The following is a 22295-nucleotide window of genomic DNA, read 5'->3' on the forward strand; positions in this document are numbered from 1 at the left end:
GGGGGTTGCGGCATGCGGGGGGGGGTTGCGGCATGCGGGGGGGGGGGTTGCGGCATACGGTGGGGGGTTCCGGCATGCGGGGGGGGGGGGTTGCGGCATGCGGGGGGGGGGGATTCCGGCATTTGGGGGGGGGGGGGGGTTGCGGGCATGCGGGGAGGGGGGGTTGCGGCATGCCGGGGGGGGGGGGGGGTTGCGGCATGCGGGGCGGGGGGGGGGTTGCGGCATGCGGGGGGGGGGTTGCGGCATGCGGGGGGGGGGTTGCGGCATACGGTGGGGGGTTCCGGCATGCGGGGGGGGGGGGGTTGCGGCATGCGGGGGGGGGGGATTCCGGCATTCTTGGGGGGGGGGGTTGCGGCATGCGGGGAGGGGGGGTTGCGGCATGCGGGGGGGGGGGGAGGTTCCGGCATCGGGGGGGGGTTGCGGCATGCGGGGGGGGGAGGGGTTGCGGCATGCGGGGGGGGGGTCCGGCATTGCGGGGGGGGGGGGTTTGCGGCATGCGGCGGGGGGAGGGGTTTGCGGCATGCGGGGGGGGGGGGTCCGGCATTGCGGGGGGGGGGGTTCCGGCATTGGGGGGGGGGTTCCGGCATTGGGGAGGGGGGGTACGGCATTTGGGGGGGGGGGGGTTTGCAGGCAGCGGCGTGCAGAGAGGGGGGGCGACGGATGCCCGGGGCCAACGCACCATCGCCCCCCCCTCTGTACGCCGCTGCCCCCCTACCCCAACCCCCCCCCCTCACCACCCCTACCTCCCTCCCCACCCCTACCTCCCTCCCCACCACTCCTACCCCCCTCCAACGCCGCCCCCCATCTCTCGCAACGCCGCAACCCCCCCCCTCAATGCCGGTACCCCCCCCCCAACGCCGGTACCCCCCCCCCCCACGCCGGTACCCACACCCCCCCCTCCCTCTGAAGGCCGGTACCCACACCACCCCCCCCTCTCTCCTCCTCCCCCCCTTCCTTCCTCCCCCCCCCTTCCTTCCTCCCCCCCCCCACTTCCTTCCTCCCCCCCTTCCTTCCTCCGTTAGTGGGGGGGGGGGTGCGGCGTTAGTGGGGGGTGGGGGGGTGCGGCGTTGGAGGGGGGTAGGGGTGGTGAAGGGGGTAGGGGTGGTGAGGGGGGGTTGGGGTAGGGGCAGCGGCATGCAGAGGAGGGGGGCGACTGATGCCCGGGGCCAACGCACCGTCGCCCCCCCTCTGCACGCAGCTGCCCCTACCCCAACCCCCTCCCCTCACCACCCCCACCCCCTTCACCACCCCTACCCCCCTCCAACGCCGTACCCCCCCACCCCCCACCCCCCACCCCCACTAACGCCGCACCCCCCCCCCCCCCCACTAACGGAGGAAGGAAGGGGGGAGGAGGAAGGAGGGGGGGGAGGAAGGGGGGGAGGAGGAAGGAAGGGGGAGGAGGAAGGAAGGGGGGAGGAGGAAGGAAGGGGGGAGGAGGAAGGAGGGGGGAGGAGGAAGGAGGGGGGGAGGAGGAAGGAGGGGGGAGGAGGAAGGAGGGGGACGGAGGAAGGGGGGGGAGGAGGAAGGAAGGGGGGAGGAGGAAGGAAGGGGGGAGGAGGAAGGAAGGGGGGAGGAGGAAGGAGGGGGGAGGAGGAAGGAGGGGGGAGGAGGAAGGAGGGGGGAGGAGGAAGGAAGGGGGGGAGGAGGAAGGAAGGGGGGAGGAGGAAGAAGGGGGGGAGGAGGAAGGAGGGGGGGAGGAGGAAGGAAGGGGGGGAGGAGGAAGGAGGGGGGGAGGAGGAAGGAAGGGGGGGAGGAGGAGGGGAGGAGGGGGGGAGGAGGAAGGAAGGGGGGGAGGATGAAGAGGGGGGGGTGTGTGGGTACCGGCCTTCAGAGGGAGGGGGACGGGGTTGTGGGTACCGGCGTTGAGAGGGGGGGGGGGGGTTGCGGCGTTGAGGGTGGGGGGTTGCGGCGTTGCGAGAGATGGGGGGCGGCGTTGGAGGGGGGGTAGGGGTGGTGGGGAGGGTGGTAGGGGTGGTGGGGAGGGGGGTAGGGGCGTTGGAGGGAGGGTAGGGGTGGTGGGGAGGGGGGGTAGGGGTGGTGGGGAGGGGGGTAGGGGCGTTGGAGGGAGGTAGGGATGGTGAGGGGGGGGTGGTTGGGGTAGGGGGCAGCGGCGTACAGGGGGGGGCGACGGTGCGTTGGCCCAGGGCATCCGTAGCCCCCCCTCTCTGCACGCCGCTGCCCCCAAAAACCCCCCCCGATGCCCCCCCGATGCCGCAACCCCCCCCCCCCGATGCCCCCCCCAATGCCGCAACCCCCCCCCCGATGCCGCAACCCCCCCCCCCCCGATGCCCCCCCCCCCAGATGCCGCAACCCCCCGGATGCGGCAACCCACCCCCCGATGCCGCAACCCACCCCCCGGATGCCGCAACCCACACCCCCCCATGCCGCAACCCCCCCCAATGCCGCAACCCCCCCCCCGCTGCCGCAACCCCACCCCCCCCCCCGATGCCGCAACCCACCCCCCGAAACTGAACGGCGTCAACCATCATCAATGGTTGACGCCGTTTTAAAGCAACTGTGATTTTCGCCGACGTGACCCATGGCCACGTCGGCGGGACTTCGGCCCATCCGGGCCGGAGATTTGTGGACACTAAAAAAAAAATGAAATCCCGCCGGCGCCAGCTGTTTTCAGAGGCTGCCGGCAGGATTTGCACAACGCCGGTTTTTGGCCGGTGGGAGATTTAAAAACCCTGCGGGAGCGGAAATAACGCCGCTGCCCGCCGATTCTCCGACCCTGCGTGGGGTCGGAGAATCCCGCCCCTGGAGTATTGTGTTCAGTTTTGGTCTCCTTACCTGAGAAAGGATGTACTGGAGCTAGAGGGTGTGCAGAGGAGATTCACGAGGTTAATCCCAGAGTTGAGGGGGTTGGATTACGAGGAGAGGTTGAGTAGACTGGGACTGTACTCGTTGGAATTTAGAAGGATGCAGGGAGCATGTCATAGAAACATATAAAATTATGAAGGGAATAGATAGGATAGATGCGGGCAGCTTGTTTCCACTGGCAGGTGAAAGCAGAACTAGGGGGCATAGCCTCAAAACACGGGGAAGTAGATTTAGGACTGAGGTTAGGAGGAACTTCTTCACCCAAAGGGTTGTGGATCTATGGAATTCCCTGTCCAGTGAAGCAGTTGAGGCTCCTTCATTAAATGTTTAAGAGATAAAGATAGATCGTTTTATGAAGAATAAAGGGTATGATGTTTGGGCAGGGAAGTGGAGCTGAGTCCACAGAAGATCAGCCATGATCTCATTGATTGACGGAGCAGGCTCGAAGGGCCAGATGGCCTACTCCTGCTCTTAGTTCATTCTTATTTAGGTCTCATTATGGGCAAAATTGCCAATTCTTCTCCAAAGGTTGAACATGGGTTTGTAGGCTAAAATTAGAATGTTTAGCTCACCGTATATACTGCTAATTTCATGCTTTTTTTAATGTGAACGCAGCTGGGAATGAGAAGATCTATACCAACGTGAATTCAGGCATTCAGTTCAGTTTCCATCATAAAGTCCTTTTCATGTTTCACTGAAATTATCTTCTCAAAATAAATTTTAGTTGCTGTGCTGTACAGAGTTATTCAAAGTTGTTGGAGGGAAGGTAGTTTGTAAACACTGCTTCTGAGATGTTGGATGGAAAGTGATTAGGCGTGGGTCTGTTAGATGACCCTGTCCCTTAATCACAACTCATTAATTACTCATAGGTGAAGAAAGCCAATCAGCGAAGTCATGGGTGATTGTTGTCATCCAGGTATTCCAGCATGAGTCACACCTTTGGCATAAAAGAGAAAGGTTAAATAAATGTATGAGATCTACTATGAGTTATAAGTAAAGTATGTGGGTGGATCTACCACAGACTGCCATTTTGCAACAAACCTTTTGTTGAGAAACCTGAAGACTGACGCCCATAGTGCAGAACACACCCACTCTTGAAAAAGGAAGGAGAGAAGACTAATTTAAAATAAACCCTGTGCCCATCATATGATCCAGCTTGGGTCCAACTGTGGGCAAGTACACACCACTTTTTAAAGCTATGTCAGTATCCATCATGTTTTAAGCTGGGTCTCATTTGTGTGCCCTTCTTCTCAACCTATATCAAAGTCTCTGGGCGAAATTCTCCGCCCCCCACGACGGGTGGGAGAATAGCGGGAGGGCCTTCCCGACTTTTTTGACGCCCTCCCGCTATTCCCCCCCCCCCCCGCCGAAATCCCGACAAGAATCGCTGCCGCCGTTTTTTTACGGCCGGCAGCGATTCTCAGCTGTTAGAAGGGCCGAAGTCCCAGCCCTTTACGACCTTTTTACGAACGGCAAACACACCTGGTCCTGCCGTTCGTAAAAACGTCGTGACAAACTCGCAAAAAATAACCATGGCACCGATTGGCACGGCAGTACCACGGCCGTGCCAAGGGTGCCATGGGCCCGCGATCGGTGGGCACCGATCGCGGGCAGCGGGCCCGATGCCCGCGCACTATTTGTCCTTCCGCCGCCCCGCAGTATCAATACGCGGGGCGGCAGAGGGGCAACCCGGCCCGCGCATGCGCGGGTTTCGCGCAAAAACGCGATGACGTCACCCGCGCATGCGCGGGTGGAGTCTTCCCACCTGCGCATGCGCGGCTGACGTCATATGACGCGTCAGCCGGCGCTCACTCCGGCAAGCGGGTTTAACGATTTTCGTTAAGCCCGACTTGTCGGAGCCTCCGACGTCGGGCTGCTAGCCCCGACGGGGGACCAGAATCGGTCCCCCGTCGGGAAGGGGCGCGCTGCCGTAAAACCCGCCCAGGTTTTACGGCAGTTTTACGATTTCTCCCGTTTTGGGAGAATTTCGCCCTCTGTATTACCTACCATGTGAGGGGAGGAAAACGAGTGCAGTAGTGAAGCCTAATCACAGTCTCATACAAGAATTATATTGAGTCATTCGGGCAATACAACCTCATACCCTACTTGTTTGGTTATTACTTTATAGCATTGCTTGTGAACCTTAGGTAAATGATTTGCTACAATACTGAGATCTTTTACCTTGACAATACAGGATTAATGCTCTGGAGAGGTTTTCAAGAATGTTGCCGGCGCTAGAAAAGCGTAGCTACAAGGAGAGATTGAATAGGTTGGGGTTATTTTCTGTGGAACAAACAAAGAACAAAGAAAGCTGAGGGATGACTTAATTTTTAAAAACATTTTAAAAAGAAATTTAGAGTACCCAATTATTATTTTCTTTCCAATTAAGGGGCAATTTAGCATGACCAATCCACCTAACCTGCACATCTTTGGGTTGTGGGGGTGAAACCCATGCAGACACGGGGAGAATGTGCAAACTCCACACGGACAGTGACCCAGAGCCAGGACTCGAACCTGGATCCGCAGCGCTGCAGGCAGCAATGGTAACCATGTGCCGCCCTAGGGATGACTTAATTGAGGTGTACAGAATTATGGGGGGGCAAGAGATAGAGTGGTCAGGATAAAATTGTTTCCCCTGGTGGAGAATTCTAGAATTCGAGAACCAAGGGACAAAGATTCAAGGTAAGTAGCAGAGGGCGTAGAGGGGACATGAGGAAGAACCTTTTTATGCAGAGGGTAGTGGGAGTCTCGAATTCGTGGCCCAAGTTGGTGGTGGAGGCACAAAACTCTAAACTCTTTTAAAATCTACAGCTTAAGTGCTATAATATACAAGGCTATGGACCGGCTGCAGGAAGGTGGGATGAGAAAGGGCAACTTGGTGTCCTCCGGCTGGCATGAACAAGATGGGCTGAATGGCCTCCTTCTGTGCTGTAACTTTTCTATGGATTCTAATAGACTTCAGTTCTATGCCCGGCAGGATGCATATATACTCACTGTTAGTCCACCTACCTATGTCTTATGGTTTTATGGTCTACATAACCTTACATTTATTTAGGTTAAATGTCATTTTGTAGATGGAGGCATATCGCCATCTCATTAAGATTTGCATACAGCAGTCTATTTTTGTTTACACTCTTATCACTTGCACAGATCATCATATCATCCTCAACCTTTATAGATAATTCCCCTTTGTTTACGGAGAAAATAAATGGAAATCACCCTAAGACTGATCCCTATGAGATATAACTATGTAGAGTCTGCAGGCAGATCCATAACTATTAAAAACAATTTTTAACAATAAGAATTTAGTCAATTATTCATCCATTAAAGAACTTTCCATTGATTCAAAATGATTCTATCTTGTGGAGTAAGCTTTCTGAAAATCTAGGTAGAGAACATCGATCAATTTATCTTCATCCATCAACATTGTAACTTCTTCAGAAAAAAATTCATCAAATTAGAAAGCCAAAACTTTCTCTAGAAGCCAAGTTAAATAACTGTTTTCTGAAATAGTGATATCACATTGTGAGCTATGATTAGCAAAACTTGGACAAGGAGGATGATACATGAACAGAGAGAATGTTATAACATTTTTGGGTATAAGATGGTTGAGGAAAAAATGGATGGATATAAATTGACTGGGTATGAAATGGCCGTGTATAAATTGACAGCTATGAAATGCCTAGACCACGCTGAGAACTCGATTGCCATCAGTAAAACCTCCAGCTATTAATTCTGACTGGTTTCTCTAATCATGGAACTTGAACAGAGCAGCGTATGTATTATCATACACTCAAGCTCAGATCTTGACTAAACAATTTGTGTTTAATGTTTTTTCAAACTTTCAATAATTTGTTTCAGGTGGATTTTACTGCTCCTCTGTTTGGCTGGCGTAACAGTTTAAAATAAGAATAATCGGTTTAATTATCCTAAATAGCAGTATGTTGAACATTTTTATACATTTCAAAATGATGATTTGTAACAGATGGCTTATTTTTTAAAAAGCTTAAAATGATAATGGGAAGGATTTCTGTAAGTTCGAGACGATTTGCAGCAGATAATGAACACAAAGTTCCTTTAATTCAAATCTGTCACATGCTGGACTCATGATGCTTTTCCCCACTGTGCTGGACTTGATCAGTAAATGTTACTTGCATTTGTACCGCGTCTTCCACATCAAAAAGCATCAAAATATTTTATAAAATGGATTAATGTGCAGCAAAACTATAGGCCATCAGTGTAAGAAAGCAACAAGCGATTAGGGATGGGCAATAATCTCTGGTGATGCCAGCAATGCCAGCATGCCATGTGTAGTATTTTGGAAACAGTGGCGTCCATCAATTCTAATACTGCTATCCATGACTCTGACTCCAGTTTACTGACTGGCAAGGAAAACCCCCAATTAGCCCCTTGATTTGCGTGTTCCGCCCAATTGGCTAAATGGGTCACTTGACCCTATGAAAACTCGCCCCTTAAAGGGACACGCTACCACATCCCTCCCTCTTTCTTCTTGGGCAATCCCTCAGTGTCGTGGATGAGGTGATTGGCGCCTTTGCTGATACTTCTTCTCCAGCTTGTGTGTTCTAAGGCAAGCGATTCCCACATATCAATGGGATGTTGCATTGATTTAGGGAGGCTTTCAGAGTGTCCTTGCAGTGTTTCCTCTGCTTTCCTAGTGATCACTTGCAATTGCGGAGCCCTGAATAGAACACTTGTTTCCAGAGTCTTGTGTCAGGAATGTGGACAATGTGGCCCACCAATCACAGTTGGTCGAGCGTGAGCAGTAGCTCGATACTGGAGATATTGGCCTGGCAGTAGACACTCCTGTTGGTACGCATATCCTGACAGTGGATTTGCAGGATTTTGTGGAGGCAACGTTGGTGATATCTCTGCAAGGATTTGAGTTGTCTGCTGCATATTGTACATGTTTCTGATGCATATAAGAGGATGGGGCCACAGTTGCTCTGTAGTCCATGAGCTTGGTGCTGGATTTGAGGTCTCGGTCTTCTTCAGGCATCCGAAGACTGAACTGGCACATTTGAGTCAATGCTGGATTTCATTGTCAATGTCTGCTCACATTGAGAGGAGGCTCCCGAGGTATGGGAAATGTTCCACATTGTCCCGGCGCTCACCATGGATCTTGATAGTATGGGGACAGTTTTGTGTGGCAGGAGCAGGCTAGCGGAGAACCTTTGTTTTCTGTTGGCAGAGAACCTTTGTTTAGCATGCAGCCCATTCTCCCATATGTGTCGGTGAATGTGTTGACGATGGTTTGTAGTTCAATCTCTGAGGGCTTCGTAGGCTTTGTCTGCATACTGCACCTCAACAACAGAAGTTGGGGTGGTCTTGGTTCTGGCCTGGAGGCATTAGAGGTTGAACAATTTCCTTCCTGTCAGATACTTTAGCAGGGACCTTCAGGGTAATGGGATGGAGTGTTGTTGCAAAGAAGATGGAGAGGAGCTGTGTTATGACACAGCCCTGTTTAACCCAGTTCGCAGAAGTATTGGGTCTATGGTGGTTCCATTGGTGAAGATCATGGCTTGTATGTCATCGTGGAGAAGGTGGAGAATGGTGACGAACTTCTCCGGGCAGCCGAATTTGAGGAGGCTGCACCACAATCCCTCACGGTTGACAGAGTCAGAATCCTTTGCGAGATCAAAGAAAGCCATGCACAGAGGCTCCTTCCTGCACTTTTCCAGGATTTGGCGTGTGCTGAAGATTGTGTCCATTGAGCCTCGTGGTGGGCAGAAGCCGCACTGCGACTCAAGGAGGAGCTCTTCAGCCACTGGGAGGAGGCGGCTGAGGAGGATTCTTACGATGACCTTTCCCATGGCAGAGAATAGGGAAACCCCTCCGTAATTTCCACAGTCGGACATGTCCCCTTTCTTGAAGATGGTCACAATTAAGGCATCTCTGAGAGCACCCAGCATGCTCTCTTCCTTCCTGATAAGGCTGATGAGGTAGTGGATCCTTGTCAAGAGTGCATCTCCGCCATATTTTAATACTTCTGCAGGGATTTCATCTGCGCCAGATACTTTGTTGTTTTTCGGCTGTTGATGGCTTTTTCGACCTCAAGGTGAGCTGGGGTTGCACTGAGATGGTAGTGGGTAGGTTGTTGCGAGATGGTGTTGAGGGAACTTGTGTCAAAGGCCATTTTTGGTTGAGGAAGTTATCAATGTTCCCTCTCCAGCGGGCGTTGACTGTCTCTGTCTCTGCTGAGCATCTCTGTCTCTGGTGAGCGCCTCCTCATTTTTGGGTCTCAGTGGGGTGGGACCCTGGGTACTCAGACCGCAGATGGTTTTGATTGTGCTGAAGAAGCCGTGCACATCATGGTTGTCAGTGAGTTGCTGAGTCTCCTGTGCTCTTTCCACCCACTCATAACAAGGAACTATTTATAATATTATACAATAAATGGATCCCAACTCAGTACATTATAAGGTAAGTTGGTCCGGGGACTTCCTGTTCCTTTGGGAGCATCGTAATTCATTAGCAGGCACTCCTGATGTAGAAGTAACTTCAGTTTGAACCTCAATGGGTTGACTCCTGACTTTCGAAGGTGCATCAGTGGATATAACTTCTGCATTCCCACTGGAACATTACTTAGTTCTTCCTTGGGTAGCTTTCTGCAGCATTACTTTCATCTGTAGCAATATCACCGACAAGTATAATAGGGGCGGGCTGTCCCACTGGTTCTGTGTACGGTTCCCCTCCTCAAATGGTCCAGGTGTTTCTTCACCTTCTTAATCGGGCCATCTAATTAATATAACACTGGACCGCTCCTGTAAAAACTTTCCCCCCCAGAATGAAATTACTGCCCCCACACTCCCAGCGGAGAGCAACACCCATCAAGGGTTAGAGCATTGGCTGCAGTGTCATGGGCCTATCCCAATATCCCTTTGAAGGAAATTTCCTCACTCCACCTCTGCAGCAACCCACGGAGTACAGAATCAGTGAATTTGCTTTTACCTTGTATGTTTGATGCAATGAAATCCTGAACATTGATGTGTTATTTGACATGCAGTCGCCACAGTGTGTTGCCACTGATCGGTTAGAAGACCGATTGGAAGACCGTCCTGCTGACCCTCCGGTCTAGAAAACTCCAAGTCTCCCAATGGCAAGAAGTCCTCCCAGACACGCTCCACGCAATTAGATCCCTCCTCTGTACAGCTACAAATCAAACCCCTCATGAGCAAATCTTCATTTTTCCTAGGAGCACTACCACGGGAGTCTCACTTCCGGCATGGCTGAGGACACCAGGCCCAATCCTCCTGAGGAAGCACGTCAGGGGGCACAAAACTGACCCCCTTGTTGAAAAGGTGCGCCTCCTCCATTCCAACCCCCAGTATGCATTCGTGGAGTTCCCGGACGGTCGCCAGGACACAGTATCCCTTCGGGACCTGGCACCCACTGGATCCAGCCCCCCCCCCCACCCCCACTGAGGAACCCCTTACCCCGTTCCCTATGCTGCCGCCCCCTCGCGCCCCCGATCCCGCAAGCTCACCCCACCTGTTCCACGCGCCAGCACCAGCCCGCCCCCAGCGCCCCCAGTCTCCGGTCGAGCCAGAGGTGTATAAAGTTCGGACGAGACCCGCCCCGGAGTCTGCCATCGTACCCCAGCTCTCAACACCCACACAGCCACCGCAAGAGGCTGCAACCCCGGTGCTCCGCAGATCGAAAAGAACAATTCGTCCACCGGACAGACTAACTCTGTGAGCCACCACCCCCGCTGGACTTGATTTCTTTCACAGGGGGTGAATGTGGTGAATGTGATTCACACCGGATTATAACCTGTATGTACATGTGTCTATATTGTAAGTACAGTTTCACTATCTGACCTCCAGGGGGAGTAGCTCTGGGAATGCTTGAGAGTTGTACGTGGCTTCTCCCTTGGCTCCGCCCAGGACTCCTTCCCCGGGAGCTGCTGTATAAAGATTAGTGCCACAGGGTCAGCCGGCCAGTTCACCGAAAGTTCAACGGCTAACAGGCTGGCTCTGTTGTAAGTATATTAAAACCGCTATTCTAATCCTACAAGCACGTGTCCGTAGAATTGTTGGTTCCAACAGTCAGCAAAAGAAATGTCTGAAGCTCTCTGATAATCTACCCAGGTTTTTTAATCCCAAATACGTGGTGCTGAATTCTCCGCACCCCGACACCAGAATCGCTTCCATCGCAGGGGTGGACGATTCAGTTCCACGCATGGAATTGGGACTGGCGCCAGTACCTCGATTCTCTGGCCCCCGAAAAGCACCGTACTCGAGGAGTATGCCACGCTAGGTATCCCCCACCTGCGACCATTGCAAGAGGCCCACCCTGCTGTTCTCCGCCCACCTCCCACCCCCCCCGACCGGCCGAATTCCCGATGGTGTGGACCACTCATGGTCCTACCCAATACTCAGGGGGGGGCCAATCAGAGGGCAGGCGGGGCCTCATACGGGACCAGGGTATTTTTGATCTGGTGGTCCGGGTCAGGCAGGTGGCAATCGGGGGTCATGGACCACGGCGCGGCCGCTGGAGGCTGCCACCGTGCGCATGCGCGGCCTCTGACCTGGAAGTGTGGGGGCTCATATCTGCAGCTGAAGCTGCGAGCATCACCACGGCTCCTTGCTAACCCCCTGCAGGGCTGTGAATATGAGGCCTTTTGACGCTAGTTTTTCTGGCGTAAAAGACCACATTTTTCATGATGGCATGAGGACATAGTCTCTGAAACGGTGAATCCAGCCCATGTTTTCTGCAGGGAAACTGCGCGAATTACCAATCAAGAAATTGTGAGACACTCTTCAAAATCCTCCATCTGTTAATTTTAATGATGTGTTCTTGCAGCAGGTGAGGTTGTCTGCTGTAAACTGTACTTGTGAAATGTGCCTTCATGGTATCTGCTCTCGACATGTACTGTTATTTAAAAGGACTCCTAAAACATTATAAGCTATCAAAAAGTCATCATACTTACTCTGTCTCTGGCCTGCTAATGAATAGAAGTGCATTATTCGGCTTGGGAAGATACAGGGACAAGTTACAAAGACAGTTCTGCTAATCAGGAATTTAAAATTTGATAAAACTTTAAAATGTTGACTTGTTTTCCTTCGAAAGAGGAAGACTTTATCCAAAATGACCTAATTTCAGGATTATAAAGAGAATTTGGAGCGCTAATCTAGAAAACAATATTAATTCTGGTGACGAATGGAAATATGAAGTGACAAATCTGAAATGCAGGGGTTAGGAAAGAAAATGCCAACTTCTTCCATCCTAAAGTTAGTCCAGTTTTGAAATAGCCCACCTGGGCAGAATTTGAACCAGAGAGGAGAAATAAATACATCTTTGAAGAGATAAAGGGAGAATATGAGAAAGTGAGGTTGAATGATATTGTTATTTACTGATTCTAAATGTTCTTATCTGTGCAATGATTTAAAACAGTGTAACCAGGATGGATCTTGATACAATTTATGAAAAGATTTGAAATATGTTTTTACACAGATTTCTTCACTTTGTCCACTGGCATACGTGTGAGTATTAAAGCCAAGAAAATACTGAGAATATGGCAAGGAAGCTGGATCTATCAAAACTAACAGAAGACGAGGCCCAACATGTCTTGCAGGTTGTTCAAAGGGATCTGGATCTGCGCAAGCAAGAAGAAGACAGACTTGGGTAAGTAGAGCTAAGTAAATGAAAAGAGAGAAATCCAGGCGGTGCACCACAACACGAGACATAATGATGGTTGAGGAGAGCAGGAGGGAAATTGAACCTTTTGGTGGCAGAAAGCTGAGATTCTTAAATTCTGCACTTGTAAGAAGATGGAAAGACTGAGGCAGAGAAGGCGTTCCACGGATTTGATGTCCAATGATAAGATATTAAAGTAAAGGGGTGAAATTTTGTAAGAGACAGTGGGATGGGATGGAGGGACCTTGAGAACCGTGCATTGTGAGTGAAATAAGACTAGTTCTAAAATATCAAGTTTTAATGATTCCCTTGTGGTGCTCCGGTATCATCACAGCATTGCCACAAGTTGGGAGCCGCCTGTTCTGCTATTCATAATACCTATACAATTCAGGTATTCAGTGGGCACATAGTCCAGTACAACGTGTATCTCATTTGCAGATTCAGATGTTCACAGCACCCAAAACCCAAAGTTTTCTCATTCCTGATTACTCGTGAGGTTGGGATTAGCCTGAGTTCTCAACATTGTCTTGTTTAGATTCACACACAAAAATCTAGTTATTTAAGTGAAACACTGAAGGTGAAGCTCTAGATCCATACCCACCAGAAGGAGAGAAAAAGAAATTAGGGGAACAAAATAAATTACAGCAGCTGTGTCAGTAAATCAAAAGAAACCTTGGGAGCGATTCAACTAAAAGGGAACAAAGACCCTTAGCAAGCGCGTTCAGTCGCTTGTTTTCCGGCGTGTGCAACCCTGGGAAACACATGGCTATACAACGCCACATCAGCCTATCACCAGCAGATCATGCAAAATACAACACAAGATGCATGATTAGACCGTGGGATGGGTGGGGGTGGGGTGGAAGGGATTGTGTTGGGGAGGGGTGCGTTTGGGAGGGGGGAGTAGGGGTGGTGGTGGTGGAGTGGGGGAGTGGGAATAGTGTGGGTGTGGGGGTGGTTTCAGAGTGTTGTGGGGGTGAGGGGGTGGTGTGGGGATGAGGGTGTTGTCGGGGTCAGAGGGTGGTGTGGGTGTGAGGGTGGTGTGGGGGTGAGAATGGGGTGGTTAGGGGGTGGTGTGGGGGTGGTGTTGGGGGTGAGTGACACAGGTGTCATGAGGAACCGCAATTAAGTGGGGTCTCACTTCCTCGCCCGACATCGACCTCCACCCCGACGACTTCCTTTTTCTCAGGCCCACCGACCACTGCTGGTCCCACTGCTCTACCGCAGTGAGGGGCCACAGGTCCGGCAGTCCCCCTCCTGGCTTTTCCCGCTCCTGGCGATTATGGGCAGCCTTCACTTGCCTGGGGAAACAGAAAAAGCAGAGTGTTAGACAGTCTGACGCATGTAGCCCAGGGGGTGGGTAGCTGGTGGCTTCAGTGGCCATGGAACTTGGACATGGCTGCCGGTATGGGTGTTGGCATGTGGTGCAGGGTGGGGGTTCGGCTGGGCGGGTAGGTTGGGTAGCGTTACGGGTGTGTGGGAAGGAGATTGGAGCCAGGAGCACAGTGCTGCCTACTCACTCTGGCCACCCTGAGGAGGTTGTGCAGTTTCTTTCAGCATCGCTGGCCGGTCCGGGAGGTATTGCTCACATGGGGTGCTGGGCAGGCTAATCTGGAAGTGGCTGAACGTGCTGCACTTAGCATTCTCAGGACCTCTGGCTTCTGATTTCCTCAGAGCCAAACTTTCGCCCACTAACTGAATAGAAACACAGTAAGTGGATAAAAATATTTGCTAGTGCTTGTTTCTGCTGGATTTCTTGCAGAAGTTATGAAAGGAGACCAAAAAAACATCGAATCATCAAACAACGCATTTATACATGTGGACTCCTGGCAATAACCTACCTTAGTGCTGGAAGAATGCTGCCAGAATTTCCAGTGTTCTTTTTAATCCACTGAGTTTTCCCAGAATTTCGCAGCATGATTTAATAATGCAGCATTTTCTCAGCCATGCCCTCAGAAATGAGGTTGCTGAAACTCATTTGATGTCACACCCTTGGAGCCAGAAGACAGAGAAGACTTTTGTTTGTTGCAGGCTGATATTTGGAATTGCACTTAAGCAACTCTGCTTGCTTTGGGCATGTATTGATTCAGCGATAAGGGCAACGTAATGTTTACGAAAAATTTTATGATATTGACTGACTGTCCAAGGACCCAAACCACCCAGTGAGTAAACAAAATCCTTCCTTGTATTCTTGGAAGAGGCATGAGTTGTTCCTGTGACTAACTTAAATCAAAAGAAAGTTTTTGCCTTCTTGTTCTTTAAACTTCAAAAGGACACGTGGATGTTTAACAGGCCTGCCTAAAGCTCTCTAATTTCATTTTGGTCTAGCAGTAAATTTAGTTTTGAGTTCTTGTTTTACCAATTCCCATTGCTTAGCCAAAGTACTTAGAAGAGGGAAACATTTAACCTTTAGCTGAGAAAGCAGCCATTTCTTATCAGCTTGGCTCAGTTAGTGTATTGTGTATGAGTCGGAGGATGTTTGGTGTTCAAGTGGACATGGGTGGGGACAGAAAACATTCAGAGACCCTGGGCGCGATTCTCCGCACCCGCGGAAAATCGCGAAGTTGGCCGTGAAAACGGCCGACTTTTGCGACGGCCCGACATGGCCCATTTCCCGAGGTATTCACGTCCGGGAAATGGGCTAGGATCGGGGCCGCGTCAATCACGTGCACGATGACGCCGGAACGCGGCGACGCTACGAACACGCCCACGTGATGCCGCCCGACGCTGTAAAAGGGCGGGGGCGAGCACAGAAACTAGGCCAGGATGTCGAAGCTCAGGAGAGCAGCCCCGCGATTCGTTGAGGCTGACGTGGAGACGCTGCTCGAATCAATCAAGCAGAGGAGGGTTATCATCTGCCCGCGTAGAGGGCATCGCCACCCTGCCAGCGCGGTGCGCCAGAACTGGCGTGAGGTGGCTGCTGCCGTCAGTGCTGTGGGGAAGACCCCTCGCTCTGCAGAGCAATGTCGGAAGAAGATGCACAACCTCACCAGGGCTGCCAGGGTAAGTGCCAAGAGGGTGCCCCCGGGTGACAACCATCCCTCCCCCCTTAACTTAATCACCCACCTCCCCCCCCCCCCCCCAACCCGGCACGGGGGGTGGTGGGGGATTGGGGCAGAGTGAGTTGAGGGTGGTTCACAAAGTAGTCACAGACCCAGCGCTCTGGCCCCCATGGAGAGATGCAATGGTCTCATTACAACTTGACCCCCAAACTGTGCCAGTATCTGAACGGCCTGCTGATACCTGCCGTATTGTAATGATCTACCTATGCCCCCTCCCCCAACAGGACAAGACCGCTCACAACACCCATGAGCGGAACAAGACTGGAGGGGGTTCGCCCATCCTGCACCCCCTCACCACGTTTGAGCAGAGGGCACTGGACCTTGTTGGGGGATCTGCCACCCGGGAGATCGCGCAATGCGAGGTTGGCGGAGCTGCAACAAGTAAGACAACGCTGCATGACAAACAACCCCCCCCCCCCCATCCTCTGTCCCTTCACACACCCTGCCCACTTGGAAACCTCCCCCATCCTCTGTCCCTTCACACACCCTGCCCACTTGGACACCTCCCCCATCCTCTGTCCCTTCACACACCCTGCCCACTTGGACACCTCCCCCATCATCTGTCCCTTCACACACCCTGCCCACTTGGACACCTCCCCCATCCTCTGTCCCTTCACACACCCGACACCTTCCCCATCCTCTGTCCCTTCACACACCCTGCCCACTGGAACACCTCTCCCATCCTCTGTCCCTTCACACACCCTGCCCACTGGAACACCTCCCCCATCCTCTGTACCTTCACACACCCTGCCCACTTGGACACCTCCCCCATCCTCTGTCCATTCACACTCTGCCCACTTGGACACCTCCCCCATCCTCTGTTCCTTCACACACCCTGCCCACTTGGACACCTCCCCCATCCTCTGCCCCTTCACACACCCTGCCCACTTGGACACCTCCCCCATCCTCTATCCCTTCACACCCTGCCCACTGGGACCGTCCAGCGCACGGCCGAGCGAATCTAAATAACCCATTTCATTCTCTTCCCTAGGACGTGATGCCGAACGACCAGGGCCGTCTGCCTCCAGGCAGACACAGGCATCTGCCCCCACCTCACCCAGGGCCGCACAAGAGAGGGTGCCCAATCAGCGGGGAGTCCCATCCTCCCCAAACAAATCTGTGGAGCAGGACGCCCAGAGGGCGGCGACAGAGCAAGAGAGAGAAATGGCCCGCGAACGCCCTGCGGCCTCTCAGCGGGCCGATGACATAGAGGAGGCGTCAACCCAAGACGACCTCGAGCATGCGGCACAGCTATCTCCCACACCATCCACCATCCCAGAGACACTCACCCCGGCGGCCCTATTTAGTGATGAGGCTCCTGGGTCACAATCTGGGTCGCACATCACAGCTGAGCAGGTACAGCAGGTGGAGGTCGGAGCAACCGAGGGCCCGGACTCGCAGAGGCCAGACCAGGCCCAGCATGCAGCTGGCTCCCAGACGTTTTCCGAGTTCCTGGACTTTCTCAACCCACCCGCACAGCCGATGCATCAAGAAACCCACGGAAACAATGACGGGATGAGGGCTGTCTTCCAGACTCTGCAGACACTGTTAGAGGAGTCGAACCGCGTCCACGAGCAGGGAGTGGTGCCGCTCATGGCAGCAACCCAGGCCAACACCGCACGGGTGGCATCCGCGGTGGAGGCAATGGGTCAGGTTATGCAAGGCGTTGGGCGTCAACCTCGGCCCTGGACAGGGTTGCTCTCTCACAGGCAGCAATGCGCCAGAGCCAACACGACATTGCCGGTGCGCTGCGGGCCTTGGCCGAGTCTCAGCAGGTCATGGCCCAGTTGCAGCACGCCATGGCACAGTCACAGCAGTCGATGGCACAGTCCCAGAAGTCGATGGCACAGTCCCAGCAGTCAGTCGCGGAGAGGATCAACCGCCTGACACATGTGCTGGATGGTGTCGTGCACTCACAGGTTGAGATCGCACAGTCCCTGGCGGGAATGCCTAACTCCCTGGACTCCGTCTCTGCAAACCTTCGGATCCTGGTGGATACCGTTGCAGGTCTCCAGGACTGGCAGCGCCAGGTGTCGGTGGCGTGACAGGGCACCTCCCCGCTCGCACCTCTGTCCCAAAGTGAGGCCCGGGGGCTACCGGGCTCCCCGAGGGAGGAGGAGGTTTCGGGGCCCGTCCCATTAACTCCAACACGGGCCGTCCCGGAATTCTCGGCCTCCCCCCGTCCTATCCCTGGTGCATCGGGTGGGCAGCAGGCAGAGCAGGGTGGCACAACGTCACCCGAGACGCCCGCAGAGCAGCCTGGCCCATCAAGGCCGGGTCGCCCCAGGAAACGCTTGCCGAAGGAGAAACAAGTCGAAGGGGGCGATTCGCAGCAGTCCTCCTCCACTCCTGCTGTATCATCTGGGGAATCACTTAGACGTAGTGGTAGGGCCCGTAAGGCAACAAAGCGAGACACTGAGTAAGTTGCCATGGGTGAAGGGCACAGTTTAGTTGTAGGGGCTAGGGCACCTGTACATTTTTGTTCACATTAAACGCACTGTTCCACCTTACTTGTAATACCGTGTGATTGTTCCACAGCCACAGGAATCGTGATGGTGACCGGGTGTCGCTGGGGTTGACGAGCGATGAAACTTCGGTGCTGGGTGTGCAGTCCCTTCCCCCCCACCCCCTCCCACAGCTAGCCCACGCGGGATGGAGTGTCCATGACGAACTCAGCGGCCACCAAGGTGGATGGTTCAGCTATTGCCATGGGTCAGACTCTCTCTAACGATTCTGAGCTCACAGCTCTTCGCAGAGCGGCTTGTCATCATTCCACATGGCACTGATCACACCCGCTGACACAGCCATCAATGTTGTGCCATACCGTCTGGACCCAGTGGTAAGGGTGATGTCGAAGTAGAGCAGTGTACACTGAGAGGGGGTGGGAGGGAATTTGTGGTGGTGGCAGTTATGTGTTGACCCTCTGCATGACTAGCGATGCAGGTGGTGGTTTGGTGTTCAGCGGGGACGTCGCATACGACGCGTGAACCGTGCTGCCACCGTGCCCGCCGTCCTCGCCGGGTCCGTCGTTCCGCCTCCTGGACATCACCAGCACCAGGGTCGTGTCTGCGTGCTGCGCCCGCCACTCCGCCAGCCTCCTCCTCCTCCTCCTCCCTCTCCTCCTCCTCCGCCTCTTCCTCCTCTGTGTTGGCACCACTGCCACTTGCTTCTCCCTCCGCCTCCTGCAGCAGGTCATCTCCCCTCTGCATCGCGATGTTGTGCAGCGCACAGCAGACCACAACAATGCGAGCGACCCTGTCGGGTTGGTACTGCAGGGCACCTCCGGAGCAGTCCAGGCACCTGAATCTCATCTTCAGGAGGCCAAGGCAGCGCTCCACCACACCCCTGGTTGCTGCATGGGCTTCGTTGTATCGGGTTTCCGCATTGGTCTGAGGCCGCTGTATAGGCGTCATCAGCCAAGACCTCAGCGGATAACCCCTGTCGCCTAGCAACCAGCCCCTCAGCCGGGGGGGACGTCCCTCAAACATCGCAGGGATGAACGACTGCGCCAGTATGTAGGAGTCATGCACACTCCCTGGGAACCTTGCACAGACGTTCATGATCCTCATGTGGGGGTCGCATACCACCTGGATATTCATGGAGTATGTCCCCCTCCTGTTTGTGAACACGTCCCTGTCCCCTGCAGGCGGGCGCATGGGGACGTGAACACCATCGGTATCCCGGCCACGCTGGCAAATCCACGAGCTCGTGAGTTTTGACTTGCTCGGTCCTCGGGAAAGGTGATGTAGCGATCGGCGATGGCATAGAGGGCGTCGGTCACATCCCGGATACACCTGTGCACTGATGACTGGGAGATCCCGGAGAGGTCCCCGCTCGGGGACTGGAAGGAGCCGGTCGCATAGAAGTTAAGAGCGACCGTCACCTTGATGGCTACCGGGATCGCGTGTCCTCCCCCCGTTCCACGTGGGGCGAGGTGCGACAGGAGTTCTCAGATATGTATCACCGTCTGCCTACTCAGCCGGAGTCTCCTCCTGCAGATGATGTCCGTCATTGTTAGGAAAGAGACCCGGACACGGTACACCCTCGGCTTTGGTCGTCGCCTCTGGCGCCGTGGCTGCACCCTCACTCTCTCCTCCTCCCCCTCCTCCTCCTCCTCCCCCCCATGCTGCTCGACGACTGGCAACTCCTCGGCCCTTCCCTCTGCTGCTGCAGCTGGCCCTGCAGCCACTGCGGGTTGTGGCTGTGGATGCTGCTGCATCGCCAAATGCAGTACAGCGGCCCCAACCACTGCGCAGAACACAGCCGTTCTGTTCGCAGACATTGTGCTAACCTACAGAAGGGTGGTGGGGGGCAGAGAAACGGGACATGTTGGACGGAGGTTAGTCGACCCCGCGGCCGTGTCCTCGTGACCGGCACGCCATGGCATGGTGGCAGACATTTTGTAACCGGGGTTGGATGGGTCACTCGCTCACTCTCTCCCTACCCCCCCCCCACTCCCACTCCCCCCCGTCTCCCCCACTCCCCCATCAGTCTCCCCCATTCCCCCCTCCATCTCTCCCACTCCCCCCTCCGTCTCCCCACTCCCCCTCAGTCTCCCCCACTCCCCCTCCGTCTCCCCCACTTCCCCCTCAGTCTCCCCACTCCCCCCTCCATCTCTCCCACTCCCCCCTCAGTCTCCCCCACTCCCCCCTCCGTCTCCCCCACTCCCCCCTCCATCTCCCCCACTCCCCCCTCAGTCTCCCCCACTCCCCCCTCAGTCTCCCCCACTCCCCCTCCGTCTCCCCCACTCCCCCCTCAGTCTCCTCCACTCCCCCCTCAGTCTCCTCCACTCCCCCCTCAGTCACCCCCACTCCCCCCTCCGTCTCTCCCACTCCCCCCTCAGTCTCCCCCACTCCCCCCTCCATCTCCCCCACTCCCCCCTCCATCTCCCCCACTCCCCCCTCCGTCTCCCCCACTCCCCCCTCAGTCTCCTCCACTCCCACCTCCATCTCCCCCACTCTCCCCTCAGTCTCCCCCACTCCCCCCCTCCGTCTCCCCCACTCCCCACTCCCCCTCCATCTCCCCCACTCCTCCCTCCATCTCCCCCACTCTCCCCTCAGTCTCCCCCACTCCCCCCTCAGTCTCCCCCACTCCCCCTCCGTCTCCCCCACTCCCCCCTCCGTCTCCCCCACTCTCCCCTCAGTCTCCCCCACTCCCCCCCTCCGTCTCCCCCACTCCCCCCCTCCGTCTCCCCCACTCCCCCCCTCCGTCTCCCCCCACTCCCCCCTCAGTCTCCCCCACTCCCCCCTCCGTCTCCCCCACTCCCCACTCCGTCTCCCCACTCCCCCCTCAGTCTCCCCCACTCCCCCCTCAGTCTCTCCCACTCCCCCCCTCTGTCTCCCCCACTCCCCCCTCCATCTCCCCCACTCTCCCCTCAGTCTCCCCCACTCTCCCCTCAGTCTCCCCCACTCTCCCCTCAGTCTCCCCCACTCCCCCCTCCGTCTCCTCCACTCCCCCCCTCCGTCTCCCCCACTCCCCCCTCAGTTTCCCCCACTCCCCCTCCGTCTCCCCCACTCCCCCCTCCATCTCCCCCACTCTCCCCTCAGTCTCCCCCACTCCCCCCTCCGTCTCCCCCACTCCCCCCCCTCAGTCTCCCCCACTCCCCCCTCAGTCTCCCCCACTCCCCCCCTCCATCTCCCCCACTCCCCCCTCCGTCTCCCACACTCCCCCCGCTCTGGACCCCCTCCCGTTCTCGGGAATGCCTTCCCCGTTGTGGCCAGACTCCAGCAGTGCGCTCACCTAATCGAAGCTCTCGTCAGCCAGCACGACTGGTTGACGAACTTGAAAAGCAGGTGTGTTGGCCGGCGTGAAAACAGTGCATGATGACGTCGGGACTTCGGCCCATCCGGGCCGGAGAATAGCAGGGGGCCAATAAGTAGCGATTCTGGTCGTGCCGGGGGCGCGTTCGAGGCCTTTGCCGGGAATGCCGATGTGTAGTTTGTGCGGGGTTCGGAGAATAGCGGGAGGGCGTCGGACCTGCGTCGCCGTGAAAATTTGCGCGGCACGCTATTCTCCGAACCGGCGTGTGTGTGGAGAATCGCGCCCCCTATTTACCAATTTCCGTACAACACATCCTTTTGAGGTTAGTGGAACTAAATATGGGGCAGTGGATTGAACAAGCAACCAATGTAATACCTTCTTTTGCAATTCCCCCGCGACCCTGCCACCATTTGCAGTTCCACCTCCCATGTGTTCAAACTTCACTTCAGGATTAAAGCTGGTGATTGTTTGAAGTTTTGAATAAGAAACTAAATTGAATGGCCCTACACTCAAACTTCCTTCATGGCTTTTCAGGTGTCTGCACCTCCCTGCTTCTGAACAGGGTGTGGTCTTGTCAATTTCATGCAAATGATTGTGAAAGAACTTACTCACAGATTGCCAACAATAGTTTAGGGGAAAACTAACAACATAAAAACCTGGTCATATTAATTGCTCAGTTGCTAACTGAAATTATATCAGCCTTGAGGAACATGTTGATCTTGTGAAGAAAGGCTTTTGTTTTAGATATTTTTGAATAAAAAGTAGTTTTGTGACTTCAATGCTAGCTGCAGAATTCTCTTAGTATTTCAGTAATGGAATCATGCTCAGTATGGTGTGACTGCCCTCAAGCCTCTTTTGAAACAGAACTTTTGTTGAGCTAAACAAGGTAAGGGAAACAAGAGGGGCGCGATTCTCTGAAACCTGGAGAAATCGTGAGGCTGGCGTCAAATCCGGGCGGGTTTGACGCCAGCCTCCCCCCTCCCGACCGGGAACCGATTC

At 54.7% G+C, this 22295-nt stretch overlaps 1 protein-coding gene across 6 annotated transcripts in view; it reads left to right on the forward strand.

Annotated features, from left to right (window-relative positions):
• mlphb (melanophilin b) overlaps positions 1-22295 on the forward strand; it is a 206751-nt gene that overhangs the window by 13685 nt on the left and 170771 nt on the right. For 5 of the 6 annotated variants that reach the window (XM_038788445.1, XM_038788469.1, XM_038788464.1 and 2 more), the window contains exon 3: positions 12295-12465. In XM_038788445.1, coding sequence (XP_038644373.1) covers positions 12356-12465 — 110 coding nt within the window. In that variant the 5' untranslated portion in view covers positions 12295-12355. Of the gene's footprint in view, positions 1-11495; positions 11647-12294; positions 12466-22295 lie in introns of those variants that run through there. The other variant, XM_038788457.1, reaches the window with a different exon arrangement.

The sequence above is a fragment of the Scyliorhinus canicula genome, chromosome 2 (genome assembly GCF_902713615.1).
Source record: "Scyliorhinus canicula chromosome 2, sScyCan1.1, whole genome shotgun sequence".
Lineage (NCBI taxonomy): Eukaryota > Metazoa > Chordata > Chondrichthyes > Carcharhiniformes > Scyliorhinidae > Scyliorhinus > Scyliorhinus canicula.